Source organism: Larus michahellis, chromosome 1, assembly GCF_964199755.1.
Source record: "Larus michahellis chromosome 1, bLarMic1.1, whole genome shotgun sequence".
Taxonomy (NCBI): Eukaryota; Metazoa; Chordata; class Aves; order Charadriiformes; family Laridae; genus Larus; species Larus michahellis.
This window is the reverse complement of record NC_133896.1, coordinates 74,985,388-75,008,757: the sequence shown is the minus strand read 5'-3', so window position 1 is coordinate 75,008,757 and position 23,370 is coordinate 74,985,388. Positions and strand designations below refer to the sequence as shown.

Sequence of the window (23,370 nt, the reverse complement as noted above, 5' to 3'; positions counted from 1 at the left end):
GGGAAACTGAAAAATTAGTTATTATTATTCATTATTACAAATGAACGAGAGCTGCTTCTCCATTTTACTTTTAAGTTTTTATTAAACATAAAATGTGCCATGGAAATTAAGTGAAGTGACGTAGAATACAAAGCCTAATCACTGGAACATGACCTAATCTTTCAAACAGATCTATGGCCGCATCGATCTCTTGTTTATTTGTTGAATTTCAGATGACTCATGCTGAGCCGTCGAAGAATGTCACTCTGATCTCCAGTGGAATGGAGAGATGCAGCTAACACAAAGATTTTTGTGAGGACATTGTGTTTCAAACAACAGTTGAGGATGCAATAGTAGTTTAATAGTGGATGCCCTGTAAGAATTCCTGCAAGTCTCCCCTCAGTTTTTTTTTCTTTGATATTCTCTATTTTGTTACTTCCTGCCCCTCAAGTCTAAAAAAAAAATAAATTTAAAAATTGCATTTTTTAAACTATTGGTTAAATTTGTTTAACTATCACTTAAACTATCACATGTTTTTTAACTATCGGTTATATTGCAGTGACATCCAGGAATCTCATGGTTTAACAACCCTGGCTGTATAGAAAACTGAAGGGAGAGAGAAAAGGAGACAGTCTTTTTCAAATTTAATTTGTATGCACTTGGTTTCTCAAGGTCTTTGCAAGAGAAACACACAGAAAAGCAACAAATTGCACTTGGGATAAATTGGCTAAATGCGCATATATCCACTAGAAAGAAGAATTTTTGAATTTACTTCTGAACAGAGTAAAACTAGCTGTTGAAATAATAATGCATGCTCTTTTTTTTTTGCTCTTAATATCTCTGGATCTGATTTTTTTTTTTTTAAGTTAGTAAAAAAATTGTTCGGTTTTAAGAAATAAACGTTTGTACCTATGAAAATATATACTGGAAATAATCCTCATCTCATTTACAGTGGTACAGCTTGCTTGCTTTAACTAGATAATGGCTGCTTTTTATCGGCTTAGGTTTTCGATCCTTATATTTAAAGCCTGTTGGAGTGAGATCCCCCTGACTCTTAAATTCAAGAATATCAGGATTTTGCATATCATGATCTTCATAAGATTTTCATGTTTTTGCCATGGAAAATTTCTTCTTTTTTTCTTCCTACTAAAGCAAAGAACCGTGGGATTGCAATTCCAGTGGATTTGGACAGCCAGGTCAACACCTTGTTCATGAAGAGTCACTCTAACATGGTGCAGAGGGCAGCCATGGGGTGGAGAATGTCAGCCCGCAGTGGACCTCGTTTTAAAGAAGCTCTTGGTGGGCCTGCCTGGGATTACAGGAATATAATAGAAAAACTACAGGTACAAAAAATAGCAAATGGCTCGGGCGGTAGTTGTGGTAGTGCATTTATCTAGTATGTGCCAAGTGTGGGAAAACACCAGAGGGAGATTCATTGCATTTTTAGTGCTGGATCACAGCAACCTTTGCACTTCTGGATGGGGGGAACAGAGGGCTCAGCTCTTCTCTGGTGTTTCTTCAAAGTGAAGCCATCATGCAGGGCCTTTTGATCCATGATCTGAATTCAGCTCCTACAGAAGTCAAGAGTGAGGCCTAGGACGTATGTAGTTTTCCCCAAAGTGGCTCGCAGAGACGATCTCCTTTCAGCCTTTTCATGGTCGCGTGTCCTGTTTTGACTGCAGAGGACATACTGGGGGTTTTAGGAGCCATTATGTCAGATTTGTGTACTGGAGAATACCTACAAGGTGGAGATCACCTTGTGTGTGTAGTGGTTAAATTACATCAGGAGTTGATGAACTAAGAAAATAGCAGGACCCAGACAAATGGAGGAGCCGTAAATACCGAGGAAGCAACACCTCAGGTGATACGCTCACAACCACGTACGACAACCAGTATTTTTCCAGCACACCATCATGTTGTCTGTTGCCAAGTGGTTTGTGGGCGTTACTGCAGAGGAGAAGAGGAGAAATTTGAGAGAGAACAGCAAGGTAGATAGTAATGGGCATCTTCCCCCTCCTTGAGGAGTGGCGTGAAGAAAGGCATGAGACTGCTTTACTGTCGCCTGGTTTAACATGGGCTGTTGTGGCTGAAGTGGATCAGATAGCCCATTGCACAGTATTGTTCAACTTCACAGCGATGTTCTTCTAGTTTTCTTGGCCAGACAGAGTTATGGATTACATTCTTCTTTTCCCCTAGGATGTAGTGTCCTCCTTGGAGCATCAGTTCACTCCCATGATGCAAGCTGAATTCTCGGTGCTGGTTGATGTGCTGCACAGTCCAGAACTTCTTTTTCCTGAGGGGAGCGATGCCAGAATAAGATGTGGTGCTTTCATGTCCAAGTAAGTGGTGTAAGGAGAGAGGCCCGTTTGCTTCTTTGGAAAAGGTGGCAGGGAGTTAAAATTTTCAACAGCATTTACCTTTGATTTTCAGTAGTGACTTAAGCATGTAGGTGTCTGAGTTCATATTGAAAGCTTAAACTGAGGTCTTTTGCTGCATGTTTTATGTTTCTCAGCACTTTAGGAGCCTGTAGATGAGAAGAGAAAGAGGTTGCTTGCCTTGCCTGCCTAGAAATTGAATGTTAGTAGCTTGTTAAAACTGTGACAGGCTCAACCTACTTCTGTTTTCTTAATGGGCTACTTTTGCTATTAAGTTTCTCCAAATCTACATCAGAAACTTAGACTCTCCATGGTAGAATTTTCAAAAATTCATAGTGAGACAGGGTGGGGTGCTCAGGGTTAGATCATTATTTTTTTTGGTAAAGCAAATAAATCTTTTGATTTTTATTTTAAATTGCCAGCAGCTCTTTTAAAAATATATTTCACAGGCACCCCTACCTGGTATTGAATTATTAGATGTTTTATTTGCAGTCTGTGCATTGGAATAGAGTCTTGCAATTTTTTTATTAGTCCTCAAGTGAGATGCCCTTGCTCCCTTGAGAAACTGTAATTTAAACAGAGGTAACCTGGGGGGAATGAGCCCATTTGGCATCTCTCCTGATTCCTTGGCTTTCTGCATATTCTGCAGAGGTAGTATTATAACAATATACTTTATATGTTTGGAAAAATTAAGTTAAATTTTGAGCTTGTCCCGTCCCATCCCCTCTGTCTAAACTCCTTTCAAAGTCAGCATCAAATCAAGTCAAGGGCTGCTGGACGTGGCCCGTGTAATGCAATAAACAGTTTTCTGTTTTATTTAATTAACTTCCATGGCAAAGGAATGCTTTGCAGAGCCATGCAGGAATCCCGAGATAGAGGTGTAACTCTTTAAAAATATTGTTAGTTGTGTTGTTAGGCCTGAGAGACATATTGTTTTGGACTGTCCAAGGCCTTCAGATTTCCTTCTCCCTTCTGTTTTCACAAACATTTCTCCAGCAATGAGATAAAACAGTACAAGGACTTGCTCCACACAGAGATAGAAAGGATGCTTCTGGTATTGGCTTAAGCTGACTGAAACCCAAACTCCTATCACAGTCTCAGTTGGAGTCAGAAACGTACCTTCTTTTCTGACTTGAAACAGTCTTGTAAAGTTGTTGTGTGAATGTAAACAATGGTCGTGTTTCATCCAAATATCTACATTTCTGAGTGCTTCCATGTAAGGCTTTTGGGGATCCTTTTGGCTGGGTGCCATTTGCTAATTATATAAGTATACCCATCATCAAGGTTGGAAGATGTAAAGGTTGTAGCTTCTAAAGTTTGCAAGATGCATGGGGAACATTGGTTACCTCGAAATAAAGGTTAAAATAAAGACATGGTTAGCTTTAAATAAAGAAAGAATGAAATAGCAAGTTTGGATCTTAATCTGGATCTTGTAAATCTTGTAAAAAGTGGATGTAGAATTCTGCCTTCTGTATGGGCCGTGAGATATGCAAATCGACACAAAAAACTCACAACACCTTGAAAGTCCCATTTCCTTTTTAATTATGATTTCTCTTGTCTACTCTTCTTTCCTTTCCTTGAGGAAAAATATAGTGACAGGCAATTTTTGCATAAAGAAATTGTAATATGGCTTAACAACAATGTGCAATGCTCTTTAAGGTTTAATATTTTACTTTAAGGTTGATTAATCACACAAAGAAGCTAATGGAGAAAGAAGAAAAACTCTGCATTAAAATTCTTCAGACATTACGAGAAATGCTTGACAAGAAAACTAACTTTGCGGAAGAGGTACTGCTACCATTTTAGTATTAAATATAGAACTAATAGCAAGGTATTAAAATGTTGGCTCTAGGACAGTAACAGAATCTGACATGATTTCCATTTTGTACATGTTTTAAAGATAACGTGGTATCTTAGGAACAATGTGGTACAGCAGAAAGTAAGACGAACAAAAGAAACTATCTGCCTAACAGAGTTTTGTATCAGGGACTTGACAAGAGTCAAGGCAAGGAAGAGGAAATAAATTAGCAGTAGCGAGTATTACTATATATGATTATTGTACTTCTGGAGATTAGTTGTCTTATGTCACATCTGACTTTATCTATCATAAGATCAATTGGAAATATAGGGATTTTTAATTGCTACCTGTGGTGCCAGAGCATTTTATGCCATACATTTTTTTAATGCTCATAAATGTGTGACGGGAATACGTAATGTTTAAGCAGAGCTGCCAGTTTTGGGGAGAAGTGACATAGTCTGTACTCTGCAAGTGTCTAATTATTTCTTGCATTTCTCTCTCTCCCCTTATTGCCCAGTTTCCTCCTGCAAACCCAAGTTTTTCAAATACCTCTTTCATCTTGCTTGTGCCTGTGGGTATCAGTAGCTAAATTCAGATTTACATGTCAGCTGTCCCTTCTTTTTGAGCCCGATATCTGTGCCTTTTGTGTGGTTTCCTCTGATCCCTATTTCTGAGTATTCCCCAAATTCTTTCGGTATTATTCACTCTTAAATATGAATCATAGAGCTATTATCTAATCTTTCAGTGCTGTCATTTTCATTTGTTCACAGCTGACATGTTTAGTCAAGTATGCTCATGGATTTCACTTTACCTTGAGAAAAAATATTGATTACAACCCAGTGTCGCACTGTTTCACTGTCTTAGGCTTTTACACCCAAATATTTTCAGATGTTTTAAGTAACAGTGCTCATTCATGTTATTGTACCTGGCACAGTTATCCACCATTCAGATATACTAGCTATGAGATTCAATCTTAACCCCTATCTAACGTTAAGAAAAATAAAGTCTGTGGTCGTTAAGGTGCCCATGCCTTTTTCTGGGTGTTTGAGATTTTACTTTTGAAGTTAAACATGCTAAAGTGATAAAGTACCAACACACTCTTTTCTCCTTTATGATAGATGAGCCGCGTATTAGAAATGGGAAATATTCACAGTGTCTTTGTTTTGACGTATATTGTTTTGATTTCAACATATGGACATGGGAACTTATTGCCCAGGCTTCTAAGCAACCTGCTAGATAGGATAAAAAAAATAATCTCAAGGCAGAACATTGAAATGAAGACAAAGGCAGCAATAGCAAAACATCAGCCTTGCTCTATGCAAAAACAACCAGTGCATGCAGAGAAAACTAACCTCCTCTACCTTCTGCTCAAAATAAAATGTGGATAGGCCTGGGCAGACGCTTTTTTTTTTTTTAATGTCATAACAAGAGATTCACAGGTGAAGCAGATATTATTCTTCTTAGTTATTATTCATACTTACTCTAATAGCTTCTTGGGTCCATAACACCACTGCATCACGTGGAAAAACTAACTTGCTTTTCTAACTGCATGCTATGATGAACTTTGCCAAACCTCGCCAAAATAACCACATAGACCCACGAAAAGTTAACGTCATCTCAGGACCATGGGGGCAAAAAAATCAGCACTTTAATGTATGACTTAAAAGAAGCGAACAAAAAATATGCCTGTTTTAATTGCTCTTCGTACCCTGTTGTGGATGTTGGTAAGGCGAGACTGAGTGAAGCCACCAGAGGGAGTGTGCTCCATTGGTATGTGGGGGCCCTTCACCCAGCCAGGACAGCCTCTAGTTCTCAGGAGTGGACATAGGAGATGTATGCTCAGAGCCCTTGTGTGACCTCCACCACCTTGGTAGGGCATGACGGGTGGAAGAGCTCTTCTGGACACAGGATTTCTTCCTAGTGCTTTCTCTCGAGTCCCATAGATTTTACACTGAGGCACGTAATGAATCAGTGCAAACGAATAAATGAGTAAGCAAGCTTGTATGGTTTGCAAGTGCTTCTCCAGCTTGCTACTCTTATGAGTCATTGTTCATGGTATGGACTTCAGAATAGTAAAAATAGCACAATGAATAGCCTCTTCTGCGTGTTTCCAGCTTTTTTTGAACTGTGATCTCACTGCCTGCAAAGCTATTCATCTATGTTATGTAGATACTAAAAAAAATTATAGTAGTAAATACATAATGGTAATACCAGAACAAAGCCACAGAGGGACACATGACGTTTTGACAGAAAGCTTGAGTTTGTTAATCACCCATCATAATGTATTTTGGGTCATAAATTTGACAGAGATGGTAAACCTTTCTGCAGACTTTCCCACAGTGAGAAAAAAGGAAGAAATCATGAAATAAACTTTCTTCCTCTCTCTTTCTCTTCCCTCTACCTCCCACAGTTGAGATCCAGGTCTGGGAACCTTGCCTTCTACTGCCTTTCTCTTTCATTTGACCACTGAAAGGGAGCCTGTTTGATTGAAGGAACAGGAGAAAAAGATAGCTGTAGGTGCTTATTTCACTGTTTTTATGCCTGTTCCTGTATCCACTGTCTCAACTCTATTGTTGTACCTCCCCTTACTGGTGTGTTTCATGGCTTATGCCCTCCTGTCTCCATCCTCGGTTGCCCTTGCAGTCAGCCTTTGGGGCAGTGCTTGCTGGTGCATTGTTTTGCTTAGTACTGCAACATCTAATCATGTTAGGAATCAAAGTTTAATTTCAGAAGTTTGATTTAAGGTATACAAACGACAAGTAAAACCTCTTGCTCATTGATTGGCTTTCATAATTAATTGTGGGTGATTATTACGATCTCCCAGGAGTTCTACGTTAAGTCCTAGTCCTATTTGTATTGATTAGGTAACTAACTGGAATGAAACTTGATCTACAGCCCCTCTCTTACAGAAAGCTCTTCCAGAACAGTGTTAAAACACTTGGATAAAGCAGTGTGTGGAGGAAGTCAACATCGCCTCTGTTCAGACAGTTGCTGTGGTATAGATAAAAGCCTACTTTAGACTGACTGTTTAAGAAGAGAAACAGGAGAGACAGAAAGGACTGTGTTTGGACTAGATCTGCCCCATCTGGTTGTTTTGTTGCTGGCCGTTTTTAAATCCAGAAGGATCTTGGTGTAGAATTTTTGATTTTTTATGCAAATCTTTTTTTTTGTCCTTCACCATAGTGCCTGATTTCAGTTTAATTTCTGTGTGAATGATGACTCTAGACCCACTTCCATATCACAGTTTGAATCTGGGTAACATTTCCAAACGCACTTGAGACACATAGACCACTGATGCATGTTCACTTTGCAAATGACTGGAGCAATTTAAAATCTTAGCGTTATCTTGCTGCCCTGCTGAAAGTGACTGTCCCCACAACAGAGATGGTGGGCCAGGAGGAGTGAGTCCTCCCACATGCTTCAAAGAGGGTTCAGAAGCTTAAATTAAACCCACACGGTGAATTGGATGAAGTTACTGAACTCTGACTGATGTGTGCTCATATGGCAACTTCTTAACCCACTCCAGCTGCTGGCATGTCAGTGCCTTGGGCATGGACAACTTTCTGATTTCTCAACTGTTCTTAAATGAGTTTAGCATCTCGGGGGGGAAAAATACTATCTCTGATAACGTGTGTATATGACAAGTTTAGTGTAACGTTATTGGCTGATCAGAGTGTTAATGGATGATAGCGCGTTACAGAATATGGCAGAATTCAAGCCAGTATACCCTGCCAACCGGTAGTTCCTAAAGGAAACACTATTATAAAGAGATTGAACCCTTCAGTATGGGTTACTTGTGCTTCAGAACACAGACTTTATACTTTCTTCCTGCTTTAGGTGTTGAACTACAGTATAAATAATTGAAAACTGCATTTTTAAGTGTCAGTAGAACAAAGACTGTGTAAGCTACTTAATTGTCAGAAATAAGTAGTTGTGCTTTTTGCATTTTTTGGAAAAACTCATGAAGAATGTTGTCTTGCTCTTATACATTGCACTAGCTTCATGATTTAAAAATCACAGAAGGGGCTTTGTAGCCTTTCGTTTTGCAGTGTTAACGTTTCTGCATCCGCTTTAGATATGAAATGTAAGCTATCCTCTCCTCTCTTTTCAGCAACAGCACCAAATATACATGTGAAAAAATAGTACAGTTTCGGTTTAAATACAAATGTATTTTATTCTTGTAAGATGTAGTCCCTGATATGGCCACTATTGGCTCTTGGTCATTTTGTGCCAGAAGACCTAAGTCTTTTCATGTGAAGCTGTTGACAAAACTCCAATGAATTTGTCAAGAGCAATAGTCCAAGTTCATGAATGTATTGATCTACCAGTCAAGCTGAAAACACTGGGAGCTGCAGATCTTTTTCTGGTGGGAAGAATGGTCTCAATGTGTCTTAGAAGCCAGCAGTGTCCCAGCGTTGCAGCTTTTTGAATCAAAGACGTTCTCAATTTAAACTGCATTGTATTTTATAGCCTCAAGTTTTCAAGATGATTTTACTTATTTGCATCTGTACTCAGATAAATAGCACATGTAAGTAAAAATAAAAGGGGGAAAAAAGAGAATAATTCTGTATATGTGGGACTTGCTGAATGTATTAAACCTTAAAGCAATGCTTATTTTAAATGGGAGGAAGAACAGAATCTAAAATCCCTTTATTTGTGTTACTACTCACATTTTGGATTAGTGGCACTGCAGGTATTCTGAAGAATTACATTCAGTTTTTTCACCATTCTGATGTCTGTTTTATTTGTGCTAATTTATAAAAATGCCTAAGCACTAGCTTGTTTTTTCCCCGTTGTCAATAGGCTGTTCTCCTCACTAAGCTCAGTGTGGCTGTAAGGTAATAGGGGGTTAGAAATACTATAGGAGAACGTTTAAGCTCAATGCTGTTTATATTGAATTTTTTTTAAAAAATCACTTGAACATTTCAGCTGGTAAAGGACATTTTTGCATTAAAAACTCTCTCCTTAGGAAAACAGCCACAGTCAGAGGGGCACTGGAGGTGCAGGGAGGAAGAATGTTTGATTACCTCTAGCAGTGCCAGCCTGGTTGCTGTGACCAACACATACATCTGGTATGGTCAGGAAGACACTGTTGTGGCTTTGTCATGACAGTTAAGTGATGAAATATGGCAGAAAGTTCAAACGCTGCTGGGACAAACCCCTCCATCTGTGTGATAGTTTCTGTGAAGGTGGTGGTCTGTTGCAGAACTGAAGCCTGCGCTGATTCATTGCAGTGGAAGATTCAAGCTTTGCTATTGCTGTGAATCCTCTGAGCCACTAATTGCAGTGGCAGGAGCACCAGAGCTTTCAGATACGCAAGACTAAACACTAAATGTGGTCAGAGCCTTCGAGTGTGGTAATTTCTCATTATACCCATACGCTGACATTTTACAAGCCAAAGAAATAAAACCTGCAGAGAAACAAAGCAACGCAGTTTCACTTTTCCCCCCTCTAGGCTTCAAGCTGGAATAATTAAGCAAAAAGGTACCACAAGGCATGTGATGCTGTTGTTTGTACTCGCTAGGTGTTGATCGCCATAGTGCTTAGTGCCTCAGGCCATCAGCAACGTTGGCATATTGTTACGGAGGCACGTTTCTGGTGCGTTGACATGCAGTATCAACTAGACTATTCAGAAGTAGCATCCCTCGTCTTTGCTGTATCCCTTCTCTCTCACGTAATACGCATTGCTCTGGACTAAAGCAGAATACTGCTGTACGCTGTGGGGGACATCCCCCAGATATTCTGTTGGGTTTCCAATCACGTGCATTTATAGAGAGATTTATTTTGTTGCTAGTGCAAAAACCCGTAAGTACTTGGTATCTAAAAAGCATGACTCCTTTTTAAGGGGAGATTTTTTTCTGTAAATAACAGGCTCCAGAGATTTGATACAGCTTTGGACTGTCACCTGCTTGTGTTCAGACGCCTATTCAAAGCCGGTGGCGAGATGCTTATGTGGTCTGTGTCAAGGATAGTTTTGGGCATTGCTCTTGTTGGCCTGGACAAGAACTTTACACTCAAAGTCATATACCAAGGACAGGCAGGAGACAGCACTTCTGACTTCTTATGAAGTGTAACGTCCTGATCTAGTGGAAGGCAAAAGCACTTTAATCTGCTGTGGTGGAAGTGAAGCACATGCCTAACTACTTTGCAGGAGCAGGCGCATTCATGATTTTGCCCTCTCTTTTATATGTATAATTGTTAACTGTCACTCTGATCCAAATATATTATCTCCAGAGACTTAAAGGTACTTTTAGCTTAGGTGATATTTGAGTGAGCAATGGTGTTCACTACTCACTGGTACTTATTCTTCTTTGTTTCAAAACCTTGGTTATTTTTTGTTTGTTTGTTCTCCAAGTCACAAACAAATCTAATGGCAGGATGCCAAGACTGGAAAAACATGTGGTTGTAAACACATTTCTTCTGAAAGACTGTAGCCTCTCAGCAGCTCATATTTATCAAATTTTAAGAATACAGTATGTTGTTATCCAATTTTGCTTCAGAAATATTAAGCCCCAAATCCTGACTGATAAATTGTTTTGGAACTTGGATCATCTTTCCTCTAAACGAGCATCTGATACTGTATTTTTTCTGTAGATACTGATTTAGACAGCATCAGACAAAACAATAATAAACTGAAGTAGCTTGTTCCTTGTGCTGAACTTCAAAAGACAAACTTCTGCTCTGGAATTTCCCCTTTACACAGTGTATGTGACATAAGGATGCTCTTTTGTTTTCCCCATCGTTTTTTGTATCAGTTCCTTTCTATGGATCTGATCTTAAGAATGGCAAAACAGCAAGAAGATATGAAGTGCCTGCAAACTGTTTGGCATCCTTCTCTATTAATAATACTTTTAGTTAAAACCAAATGGAAAAGAATACAAGAGAAGAGAGCTGTTTAACAAACAAAACCTTTAGAGCTCTGAATATGATTCACCTCACCCAGGTACAAAATTCGTGGAAATGATCAGGACCCTTTATGTGAACACCACCAATTGGATTTTATTTTTATTGTTGTTTTGAATACAGGTAGGATGGATTTCATTAAAGACGTCGGTTCACCTAGAAGTTAAATTCCATGCTCACTTATAGCTATTTGAATCAAACTCGACATCATGAAGGCATCAAGATCAAGGTTTTCTTTCTGTCTGGTTTTATTTATGTATTTTACATGATGAATAAAGCAGCAAAGATTTTTTGGAATTTAGTAAGAGGTTCTAGCAGATACTAGATTGGCAAGGGGTTAGGTAAATGACCAAGGTATGTTGTAGGTTAATGTGTAAAATGAGTCAGCAGTTTTATGATATGGTTCACGTCTCTAGGTGTGTGGAGTTTTGCATGAGGACGTGTTCATATGCATAAATACAAATATTTATTTTAGATGATTTATTTCTATTCCATCTCTTTTTTTAATGAGTAGCATATTACCTCCATGGTGGAGTCATATTAGAAGATAAATATTTGAATGTGCAATTCTGTGTCCTACCATATTGTCTTGTTTTTAACAGAGCAGATATTCTTGCTTAGAATATAAAGTGTCTGATATGCAGTAATACTCTCAGAGTTACTTAACGTGAGGAAAAACCTAATTCCCATGGCCACCGTAATTTTAGTGGTTGGTAATTGTCTAAAGTATCTAGTTGACATCCCAAGAGGCCTGTGTCTGAGCTTATTCGCAGAGCAGGAGCAATTCACATAGGTGCAATAGTGGTTTTCATACCCTGCCTGTCTGATGCTGGGAGGAGCTACACTGAGGTGAGACGGGAAGTTCAAACAAACATGTGAGTGATGAGTATGGGGAGAGAAACAAATGGTAAGCATCCTAAAGTTTGCATAGTTGCAGTTTTTCTTGGGAGTTAGGAGAATAAAACCACATAAACCTTTTTCCTGACGGAGCCTGGAGGATGCTTCTCCCTGCACACCTCCTGCTTCCTTTTAAGTATTAGTTGCTATACAAAAAGTCCACATTTCTGAGCAGTTTCTGCATCACTGCCGAGTAACATTTCTAATTTTTACTGGTGGGCGCAGAGGAGTGCTGCAGTATCGCAGAGACCACTGTGTGGCAACTGTGGACTTTTCAAAAATGTCTCCTGTCTGTGGGAGCAGGTCAGCTGCTGCTGCTGCTTCTGTACAGCTGAATTCCCACAGCAGTCAAATGTCTGCAGTTGTGGAGGGGGCGAGAGAAAATGTCTCCTTTGGTTTTGAATTTCCTTGGAAGGGGAAAAGGGTTCTTTTGTTTTCTGGGTTGTTTTTCTGTTGTTGTTGTTGTTGACTGTCACAAATTTGCTGTTGCTTTATTTAATATGTTTGAGCAACAACCCTGTTTGTACTTTGCAGTCGCACCAGAGATAGCAGTGAGCAGAATTCAATGCATTGTATTAAGGATGGCCAATGAATATTTATGATAGACCTAGGGAGCCAGTAATAAAAATGAAATCGGCATGATGCCACTAGATCCAAATCTTTGATCTCTGTTTTAAGAGAAAATACAATAAAGCAGGGGATAATGGACTCATTATACTGGAATGGTTAGTTATGGTTAGTTAGGGCAGTGTGAATAGGTAGCATTACGTAAACTGCTTTACTCCCAAGATTTAAGATTCAGAAAAGTGTTTCAGGAACCGAATTTCTACAAAAAGAACCCCTCAGTTTATGATACTGTTTGGTTTAGTCATCCAAACACAAAGAAATAAAGATATAGCTCTTTCAGATATCAGGATGGGCAATGCTCTTGCCTTATTAGGGAAGCAAAAGTCCTAAGAACTGGCGAGGCCCTTCTGCTCAACCTCTTTCTGTGCTTCTGCTCCTCCTCTATCACCCTGTGAGCAGGTAGGGAGGGGTGAGCATTGCAGGAAGGCGGAAATTAGATTCTGCTCTGACCAGACTGTCTTGCTGGATACCAGATATGAGGGGACGCTTGGGGTTATCATCAGAGAGGGGAAGGCTCAGGGTTCTGCATCACCAAGGAGGATGTAAGGGTCCTGGCTGAAGACATATGCCCCAGCTGGAGCACCTACCTCCACTGGGAGCAGGGAGAGACTACTGCAATGTGCTGAAGCAGCTTTAGGGAAGCCTAATGAAGGAGTCAGTATTTGACAGGGATGGGGAGCAGGAGCGAGTGAGCTATTTTTCTTTTAAATTGTTGCAATTACTTGCTTAACACCCCTGCCACACTAAGCAAGACTCAGAGGAGGGTTGATTCCAGGCCGTAGATGAAAGCTGATCTTGAAGTCTCTGTCTAGCCAGACATGAGGAGGAAATGGAAACTCACTGTTTTCTGATTTGTTTCATACTGATGTAATTTCTAAGGGACTTCATCACTAATGACATCTGGCAAGGGATTAGTCTGTAATGTGGTCCAACTCCCCCTTCTCCCCCTTTTCAAGAAAAAGAAAGTATATGCTATATTGAACTTTGGAAAACAGCTATTAAGCAACCACAGTAACTGCTTCTGATAGGATTTTTTTTTTTTTTTGATGAGGATTTTACCCAGCATGTTTGGCCTTGGAGGAGTGCCTGGATGGTATTGCCAGCTGGAATTGTCAGTGCTGCTTTGTCTTCTGTCCCAGGAAAACAGAAGCCTGGCAGGCAGTCACTCTCGCTCTTATTTCATATCCCTGCTTAGTCAGAGTTGCCAACCCCGAGCACTGAAAACCCTGAGTCAGGCCACAACCAAATCACGAGATTTGGCTTGAAAATCATGAGATTTTTTAATTACAAGTAATTTATTTGGTATTTCTTTGAGTCTTTAGTGTGTCCTTCCAATTTTATTCTACAAATCCCAGAGCTTGAAATATGCTTTATTGAATTATGCATGTGTTTGTTTACTTAAATGAAAGCCAGGTTCATTTATGGTTACCTGACCTCTGGAGTTCGCGGGAAAAGACCAGAATATCTAAATGCTGTGCGTTGACCAGGCTGCTCAATGAGGGGCCTGTTTAGGAGTTGGTGATTGCCCTGAGGATTATGAGCTTAATTATCTTGGTGTCACTTTGACCCCTAGGCTTTTTGCAGAGAGATTTTTTTGTTGGGCAGAGCCTGAAAGTGTTCTTTCAGTTTATGGCAACGAACACCGTGTGCAGGTTGTGCCTTGTTTACCTTGCAACAGCTTTTCATGGGCAGCACGTGGCACCTTGCCAGCGAGGCCCGATTAATCCATTTTCTTCCCACTGCAGTTTCACCATCGCTTGGGCCCTGCTCGGAGTGCACACGTGCAAAGGCTTTGTGCAGTACAGAGTCACAAGCAGAACGTGCCGACACAGCGTGGATGTCAGCAAGAGGCTGTGCTGGCTCTGAGCTGGCTGAGCTGTGAGACAAGGAAACGTGCTCTGAAGGTTTGGGCTAGTGTTGATAACTCCAGATGGGGAGAGGACCTCTTCACTGAAAATTCCTCTTGGCAGAGGTGTCCAAAACATTTTGTCCCCAAGTCCTGAGCAGTTACACTAGCGATGTCTCCTTACATTCCTTTTTCTGGCAAGCCTTTTGTCTGTCACCCCCCCCCCCTTTTTTTTTTTACTACTTTCCTCCTTTTTCATGCAGTAAACTTGACTTTTTTGACTCCTTAGTTGTATATGGTAGCATTTGTGTCCCATTAGCCCCACATCCAGTAGGGCTGGATGCCAGTCTCTCTCAGGTGCCAAAAAACTTCAGCTAACCTTGACTCTGAGGTTTTTCAGTATGAAGGAATACTTCTTACTGACTCCAGGGGAACAACAAGCTTCACTTGAACCAAGTGTTTTCTCATCTACAACCAACTAGAAATTCTCAGCTCTAGGGTTCCCCCCAGGCCACTCTACTGGGTGTGGTTTACGCATTTAGGAAATCTAACTCTTCTAAATATACAAATATTTGACTGTGGCTCTCTAAAAATGAAAATCTTTGCATTTAAACAAATGCTGTGAGTCCTTCACATTGTTGGGAAGTTCCTCCTGTTTTACTAGTCAGGGCACTTTTTTCAAAGGGGCTAGAAATGTTGCTGGAGAATAGACTATACAGCCTGAGTTCCCTTGATTTTGTGGAGACCTATATTAATAATTCACTGCTAGCAATGAAGTGGGTGATGGTCAGCAAATTTACCTTGGACGGCACAGAGTATTGTTCTGGTTATGTCACAGTCTTTATTAAATTTGTCCTGGCTGTTGCTAGCATTTTGTTCGTGTAGTCATTTTAATTCTGACAATAAAACTGACCAAAAGGACCTAGAAGGGGCCTTTTCAAAAACGGAAGTTGAACAGTTTAAGCTGTCCTTTTCTTCTTTTTCTTCTCATTTAAGTATTCTTACAGTGAGTAACTTCATGGGAAAAAACTCAGATTTCATTAGTTGAGTTTGGATTTTTGTTCTGGTGCTGTGTGGAAATGCTTGCATGAAAAAAAAAAAGTCACTCAGTAACAAGTTTAAGAGATTACTTTGGACTGTGGTGTGTGCTTAGTCAGAAACGAGTGATTTCTATTGCAGAAGTATGGGCAAAGTGCTACCTATTTCTGTCTGTGTGTGCAAATCACCTGCTATGCCACACAGCCAAAGGAAACGGAGTCAAATGAGAGCAGTGCTGGCTGTGTTCGAGCATGCTGAAGCAGGCGTCTTGAGCTAGGATTAGGAGGTGGCAGATGAACTGGCTTCTTCTGGAGTCCTACCTGATGCTCTGTGAAGTTGGTTAGAAGGGTTTGCTCTCTGAAGTGCGGTCTGCAGAGAGTCACTTGACTTAAATGAAGCTGTTTATATAAACAGATTATTTCCATACCTATGATACTGAAAGAGCTTGTTTTAACTCAGTAGCAAATTCTAGCATACAAGGCAATCTAAATACAGGTCTTTTACTTCCTTTTTAAAAAAAAAAACAAAACAAGAAGTGAACTAGTTGATATATACTTGAATTCAACACTTATTTAATCTAATTTTTAAACTCTATAAACAATTTGAAACTGGAAAAAAATCCCCTCTCTATTTTTGCACATACTTTTTCCTCTGTATTTTGTTCTGATTTTTAGCTGAAGAGAGACTTTATTTGAGAGCAGGAAAGAAGTGTTGCTGGGATAATGTTTTCTTTTGAACTAGCCAACAGTTTATGGCTTCTGTGTCTTAGGTTATGTACTTTGATCACTATCTGTCTGTTTTGCTACTAAGCCTATGTAGTGTGATTTTACTATCGAGCCAGCTGGGGCCCTGCCCCACGCAAGAACCGTGAGGCAATAAAATCAGAGTAAATTAAAAGTGTTTTCTCAAGCCCTCTGCACAATTCTGAACTATTAATTTCCCACTGCAGTTTTGCCAGATGAAAAGTAGCTGCTTTATTGCCCTGGACTACGCTGTGCATGTACATCTCCATCTTCCAGCAGGGGCCTCCAAAGCCACAGGAGGTGGCAAACCAGCCGCCGGGCAGCTGCAGCAGTGCACAAAGGGGCTCTTTCAGACACGTTCTTGCTCGAAAAGCACATGTGCAGCTAAAACAAGTTACAGTGCCCATCTGACTTGAGCAAGAGCCACCCTGGGGAAACTGTCTTTTTTTTTTTTTTTTTTTAAATTGGTGAATAGATATATTGCCCTAATGCTTGTTGCTGACTTGACAAACACTGTGTTTGGGCCCAGGACTAAGTTCATTCTAGACTTTTATATTGTGAGAAGGATTGCTGAAGGTCAAGGGAAGGGAACTGATCTTCTCTCTGACAGCCTACTCAAATATGGCATCGCTTTTTGCCCTGAGTCTGCTGCCCAGTGCTGTACCGTCGCTGTGGACACGTGTCAGTGCAGCTGAGGGTGCTTTTTAAGTAACACAAGCTAGCTCCCGTTTTGGGCTCCTCTCCAGAGGACTGAATGACTCACCTTCAAAGAAGGTCTCTCTGAAAGTGGAAGCAGGACTTTGCGTATGACAGTGCAGAACCTAGCAGCTGGCAGGGTGCCCGTTTTCTCCTCCTTAAATCAAGCAAACAGTGTGCTCCTGGGCTTTGTGAATGAAAGATTTGTTGAAAAAAAAAAAAAGGTATAGAGTCTTAACAAGCACTGATTAAGTTAGCTTGGCTTTGGATTACCTACATAAATGCTTGTTCTTAAGTTGGCTTCTACTGGGAAAAAGCATGCTTTTCTACATTTGCTGAAATGCTGGCATACATGAAAAGAGTCACTTCTTGAGTCATACAGACTTCAGAGACTCTTCCTGCTGTGTTGGCCAACTTGACGTGCAACGCTCATTCTCCTGAAGGAAGAATTCTGGGTCAAGGTGGCTCCAAAACTGCAGCCCAAGAGGGCGATCCAAGAAAAGACAAAGCACCAGGACTTGTATGTAGTACCCTCTCTTGCAAACCTCCCTGTGGCATGGAAGCACCGATGCTGTGCATGGGTGGGGTGGCTAGCGCCTTCCAAGTCAGTAAGCTGGATTTTGGTATGAGACCGGCGCAAGTTCGGATGTGCGTTAACTCTGCACTCCTCCCAGCACTGTGATCTGTGGGTGTTATGTTTAGTGATGCAGACCTGCAGATGGTGACACTGGTAAGAACCCCGTTGCCTGAAGTGGATCTAGTCCTCATCTTTTGACATGGGGATGAGCATGTTTCATGCCCAACCACTAATTTTGATCCATTATTAAATAGTGCCTGCCTCGTTTGTGGAAAATCCCTCCAGGTGAGTGATGCCTGGTGTGGTAAGTATGTACTAAATGGGAGAGGGCTGTTCCCCAGATCTCGCTGCACATGCTCAGCTGCTGCTTAGGATGAAGGCCAGGCAGGGAGCAAGCGGGGGAAGAGCAATGACCCAGCAGCCTGTGGGTAGCAGTCGGCTGGGTCCGGGCTCGGCAGGCCCCGGACCTCTGCACCGCTGCTGCAGCGAGCCTGAGTGCCCGAGGCGTGGTGTAGGTGGCCGCTCTCTGGCAGGGCAGCAAGCGGTGCTGCAGGGCAGCATTTCCCCCGTTACCTTGGGGTTGGCGTCGGCGGGAGGGTGGGGCGAAAGGAGGGCGCAGGGTTTTACCTTTAATATCCTGCGTCTCTCGGCCTGCTGCAGCCGCCGTTGCTGGCGAGTGATTTAACCAACCGTTTGGGGTGGTGGGAGGAACGGTCCCGCTCGCATGTGCTGCCGCCGAACTTCCACCCCCCCCGCCCCGAGGCAGGTGACTACGACTGTGAGCGGTGTGGGGGGGGCCCGGCCGGGCGGGAGCAGACGCCGGTGCCGCGCGGCCACCCCCGGGCCGGCGGCGGCACCGCGCCGTTATGTAACGCCCGCAGTGTCTGGCAGCGCGCGCGCCCGCCCGCGTCACGTGCCCGGCGGTGCCGCCGGCCCTGAAATTGCATTTGGATTCGGTTCGAACGATCGTGAGGCGGCATGAGATCAGCTCCTCCCTGCGAGACACTAGAAAGCAAATGGGCTGATTAAGCTGCGCGCACGAATTGATAAATCGCTGCCCGCAGCTCCGGCGGGGGGAGGGATGTTTGCTCCGAAAGGAGCCTGAAATTCGGCATTATGTAACCCGGCTTGAACCGCAACGGCGGCAACAAACGGAAACAAACAGACGTTCCTTCCCGCCCCCCCCCCCGCTTCCCTCCCATTCTTTGCCAAAAGATGACAGAAAAATGGTTTGCTGGCACTCGGCGGAGGGCTCCGCTGCCCTCGCCTGGTTTCGCCATTGCCCTCGGCAGCAAAGCTTGACCGGACTCTTCAGGTTTTCGGGGTGATTGACAGGTTAGTCGTCAGGAGGCTGACGGTTTTGGCAGAGGATGCCGGTTTGCAGGCACTGAAGTTTGCACACGCAGGTGGCCTGTTAGGACTTTTCATAAATTATTTTACACGTGAGACTCCCAGGTGGGATTAAACAGAGGTGTCTGTATGAAGCTGCAAACGTTCTTGCTGTAAACCTCTTGCCTTTTATGCAGTTACGTGCAAAAGGAAGGTGCTGGGGCTGCAGGGGAGAAAAACAACAGTGGAGGAACTGGAGCAGCTTAAAATTTAAGCAACAATTTTTATTAATAAGCAGCTGAGTAACAAATTGACACAACAGACCTGAAAGACAGAGAAGTGATTCCCCCATCCCCGCCCCACAACATTCACGCCATCTTTTCTTCAAAGTATATTTTGAAATGTCATCCTTCCTCCTGCGATGGAAGCTGATGTTCATTGTCTTGCCTTTGAAAAGAGTAATATTGCTGCCCAGAAGCTGTGAAGAAACTAAACCCTCTGAAATTTTAAGCTGTATTAAATCTTCTCTGCTTTCTAAGGGCCCAAATATACAGTTTACAGGCAGTCTGATTGCACGGCAGTCAAAACATTCTCTTCTTAAACGTTTCCCCTGACACCACTATAGTAAGAAAATAGCCGTTTATAAAGCTGTGCTTGCAACAAAATCCAATGTTGTCTGATAAGATCAGGTATACCGGTTGTGCATTTGGGGAATATTCAGCAAATAATATCACTTTATATGATACACATTCTATTATCCTGTATTTATTATATTTCCAAGAGGAAGTTACTGTTGGAATCGCTTTTTTTATTAATAAGCGTTACAAAATGTGGTTTTTTTTCTGGTGTTCAGAGGTTTTTCTCTTCCTTTCTATTTCTCTTCCTCTGTTCTTTCACTTCGTCTCTATATATGCAGTTAACATGCCAATGTTTAAATATACATTGCGATGTGTAGTTATATAACCCTGTCTTGCAAAGTGCTGAAAAATGATCCCTGGCTTTATCTTCTGGCTATTTTTTTAAAGTAACAGTTTTTGTGTATAATCTAGCACTACCAAAAGACAGAGGGAGGCATGCTGCAGCTACATAAGGATCATTTTACACAAATGAGAATAAAAATAATACGAATTATACTCCAACAAATATCATATGCTACACTTCTGCTAGCCAGCAAGTCTTAAGTCCAGAGTGTATAAATGTGTTTGCTAACGAGTGGATACTGAGTTGATTTAATGAGTTGGTGATGCAGTCGGTGACTGCTCATTACCATCAGAGAACTTAACTTGCTGCAGCAACTCGGGAAATAAATGAGTATAGCTCAGAGCGGACTGTGCTGTGAGTGGAGAACTTTCCTCTGTGCAGCGTTAGCGGTCTTTGTTTGCTCCTGCTTCATATTAGCCATTCTGAGCGAATCCTTTTACCATCCATTGCTACTTTAGGCAAGGAAGGGTAAGAAAGTGGTCCCAGACCCTGCCTCTCATAAACAGAGGCAGTGCCCAAACCTGTAGGCAGAATCAGAGGTCTTGACAGCTGGATCAGGTTGACAGCTGGAGAGGGACATGATCCCTCTTAGGATAAATGACCATTCTTCACCCAGGCCATGGTGAGAGAATATTAGGACCCCGGTTACCATGTAACAGGCATTACAAGAGATAAAGGATCTCTAAAGTTGCGGAAAGTTCTAAATACAACTTGAGCAGGTCAGATCATTTATGAATGAGAGCGAGTCGGGGTCCTGTTTAGCTGTGCCAGTGACTTGGTATAGCGTTGGACTGGTCAAATGAAAACACGTTGCTCAGATATCACTTATGGAAAGAACATAAAGAAAATCTTCACATTTTGATGGGTTTTGTAGGGCTTCATTCCTTAGGTATCAACGTACCCTCAGAGCTGTGAGTTAGTAGATATTGCAAAAGCACAGTATGTAAGCAATAACAAAGGAATTTCTTTTATTTTGGAGTTTGTAAAAAAACTCATGTCCCTCTAGTTTAGGGTATAAATACAGTAGAAGAGGTTTGTGTGTTTGCGCTTCAAAAGTTCTTTATCCTTGCAATATGCAATTAAAACTGATTCATTTTCTCCCTCCCTGGTGCAGTTTTAGAATCTGGTTCTGTTTGCTTATGCTTTGCTGCTATTGCACGATTTTTACACAGTGCTGGAACTCAGAGATGTATGTAATGAAACTTTAAAACTGTGTTGAGTTTTGGAAATGTTCACCTGTGGTTTTTTTTTAATAAAAAAAAAGCACCAACCTACAGAGACTTTTAAAAATAGACCAAGTCCTCCTGGAATTCAATTACAGATGCCTGCCAGCTGCTCCCCCTGCCTGGGACCCGCATTTCTAGCTTCTGTGTTCCTCTGGTTGTTCCTTGCAGGGGAACAGCCCTTGTGACATGACTGATGAACAGTCAGGTTGGAGAGAGAAGTGCTCGGGTACGGACTCGCCTGCCATCCTTCCATCCCACCTGCTGCTTGGGCTGTCCTTTCATAGTCACGATTTGAGCTGTGCGATTGTTGTACAATGTGGATACTGGCTGTGCAGCTACTGCTGGGACTAGCACTTTATTCTCATGCTATGTGCAATGACTTTTTGAAAGGCTTTTTATTTAGGCCCTGTAGCACTGCATCTTACAAAAAACATTTTAAGAATCCCATCTTCTTGGATCTGTATTCTGGCTGACTTCACAGGCACACATTACATCCCCCATTTGCTAAAACACTGAAGTGCAGACCCTGAGCAAAACTGCAGGCTTAATTTCCCCAGAAAATATATGCAGATTGTAATATATTTGCCCATAAATGCATACACTGGATTCTCTCATAATATGGACCCTGCCCTTAAGGAATTGTTTCCAAACTTGTAGTGCAAGATCAGAAAAAAAAAATAGAAAAAAAATCTGTGCTTGCTTATTAAATTACATGTACTGTCTTTTGTTGTGTATCATCCTTATTGGTTTGGTCGCAGATGATTCAGCTGTCCGGTTCCAGGAGAACATTTTCCAGCAATGTCGTTTGGATGTAATCCTCTTTCTGGTATTGTCCTGTTTTACCCCCATAGGCTTTCTGAGTGTGTGTGCCCATCTGTGTGTGGCAGTGGCAGGATCTTTCCATCCAGTCTGGCTGTCTGCAGGATCTCACTGGTTCTGTGCTGCCTTGCTCTCTTGGGTATCGTTTTACTCTTTGATTGGGAAGAATATGGTTTGAGGGTTTGTGGCAGAAATTCATTTACTAATTCATAGGGGAGGGAAGTGGGGGAGGGGAGGGAAGGGGAATAATTCTTTGGTACAGAACAACAATCCTCCAAGGACATAGTTACAGCATTTCTTGTTAAAGTACAACGTGTTTGTTTTCAAATTGTGTAGAAAATGCAGTGATTCTGTGGCTTAGGCTGTTGCATTCTTAAAACACAGCTATGATGCTGGGGCAGATACAGCTGTTCCTGGGCTGAGCGGTTCCCTGCTTCATTTCTGGTCCCACTGATTTCAGGGGAAGCAGCTTATTCACGGGTCTTCACATAACATGACGTTGCTGCCTAACAGCTGGAGACATGAAGTTAAATGCTATGTTTAATTTGAGATTTCTCAGTGATTTTTAATTTTGATGCCAGGATCCCAGCAGAACTGCATTTAATTAAGAACCTGATCCATAGCTGTTAGATTTAACTATGGGATGTGCCTGCTTATGGTGTGCAGTGCTGGGGATCCCTAGACAAGCTCCACGTTAACTCATGAACTAATTTCACTAGCAGCATTGTGCAGCTTCCCTTTCTCGTGCTGTCCTGTTTTGTGTTTTCTGAGGCTCCTCTCTTAGCGTTGCATGGATGCACCCACAGGCTCTCGGGTACTGAGTTCAGATTTGGTGTTAAAATTGAGCAGTTGTTTGCTGTTTGATATGCAGATACATTTTTTCTTATAAGATTTTAAGTTGGGTTAAAGGTCGATGCTTCCAAATTTTATTTTTAAAGGAGCCTGATACCTGCGTGATAAATGTGATGAAGCCGATGTCTGAGCAGCAGAACTGCACGTAGCAAGTCACTGGAGCTGACAGATTTCAAAGGGCTGTAGCTGGTTGTGTAAGCCACTAGCTTGGATGGTTTGATGTAATGCTGTTTCCAGACAGCGTGGGGATTGCATGTGCCAGTGCTGTGTGTTGCCAGACAGAAACCGCAGCAATTCACCCTCAACATAATTACCACCTACAGCAAGGCTAGCAGCTTTTAAAAGAGGAGGAGTGGGATTCTTTCTCTAGGAAAACACCAAGGAGTTTATGCCTTGCTGTAAATCTACCTCATCTCTTCATTAGAAGGGCAAGGAATAGCAACAAACCTCAGCCAACAATGCACATAATGAAATATTTCTAAAATACTCTCTGATGTTCAACTGCAACACAGGCAGAATCCAGAAAAATCAGGTGGCACTTCTTACAACTTGTACAGTGTTAGCAATGGTTTTGGACGTGCGGCATAGCTTCTGTTACATGTGAGGCTTTAATGTGCATTTTCAGTACCTCGTTTCACTCTATCTGGATGCTAAGATTAATATTGTTACAATCATAGCTCTAGC

General features: G+C 41.7%; 1 protein-coding gene and 1 long non-coding RNA gene across 7 annotated transcripts in view; one reads left to right on the top strand and one right to left on the bottom strand.

The window, feature by feature from the left end:
- Positions 1-23,370, top strand: part of ITPR2 (inositol 1,4,5-trisphosphate receptor type 2) — a 277,577-nt gene that overhangs the window by 154,515 nt on the left and 99,692 nt on the right. For all 6 annotated transcript variants that reach the window (XM_074587404.1, XM_074587414.1, XM_074587436.1 and 3 more), the window contains 3 exons: positions 1,132-1,322; positions 2,176-2,318; positions 4,034-4,142. In XM_074587404.1, coding sequence (XP_074443505.1) covers positions 1,132-1,322; positions 2,176-2,318; positions 4,034-4,142 — 443 coding nt within the window. The remainder of the gene's footprint in view (positions 1-1,131; positions 1,323-2,175; positions 2,319-4,033; positions 4,143-23,370) is intronic.
- On the bottom strand, positions 60-18,365 carry LOC141743404 (uncharacterized). Its single transcript, XR_012587034.1, has 3 exons — positions 18,107-18,365; positions 3,474-3,700; positions 60-2,503 (listed from the first exon to the last, which is right to left on the bottom strand). It is a non-coding gene; the product is annotated as an uncharacterized LOC141743404 (long non-coding RNA).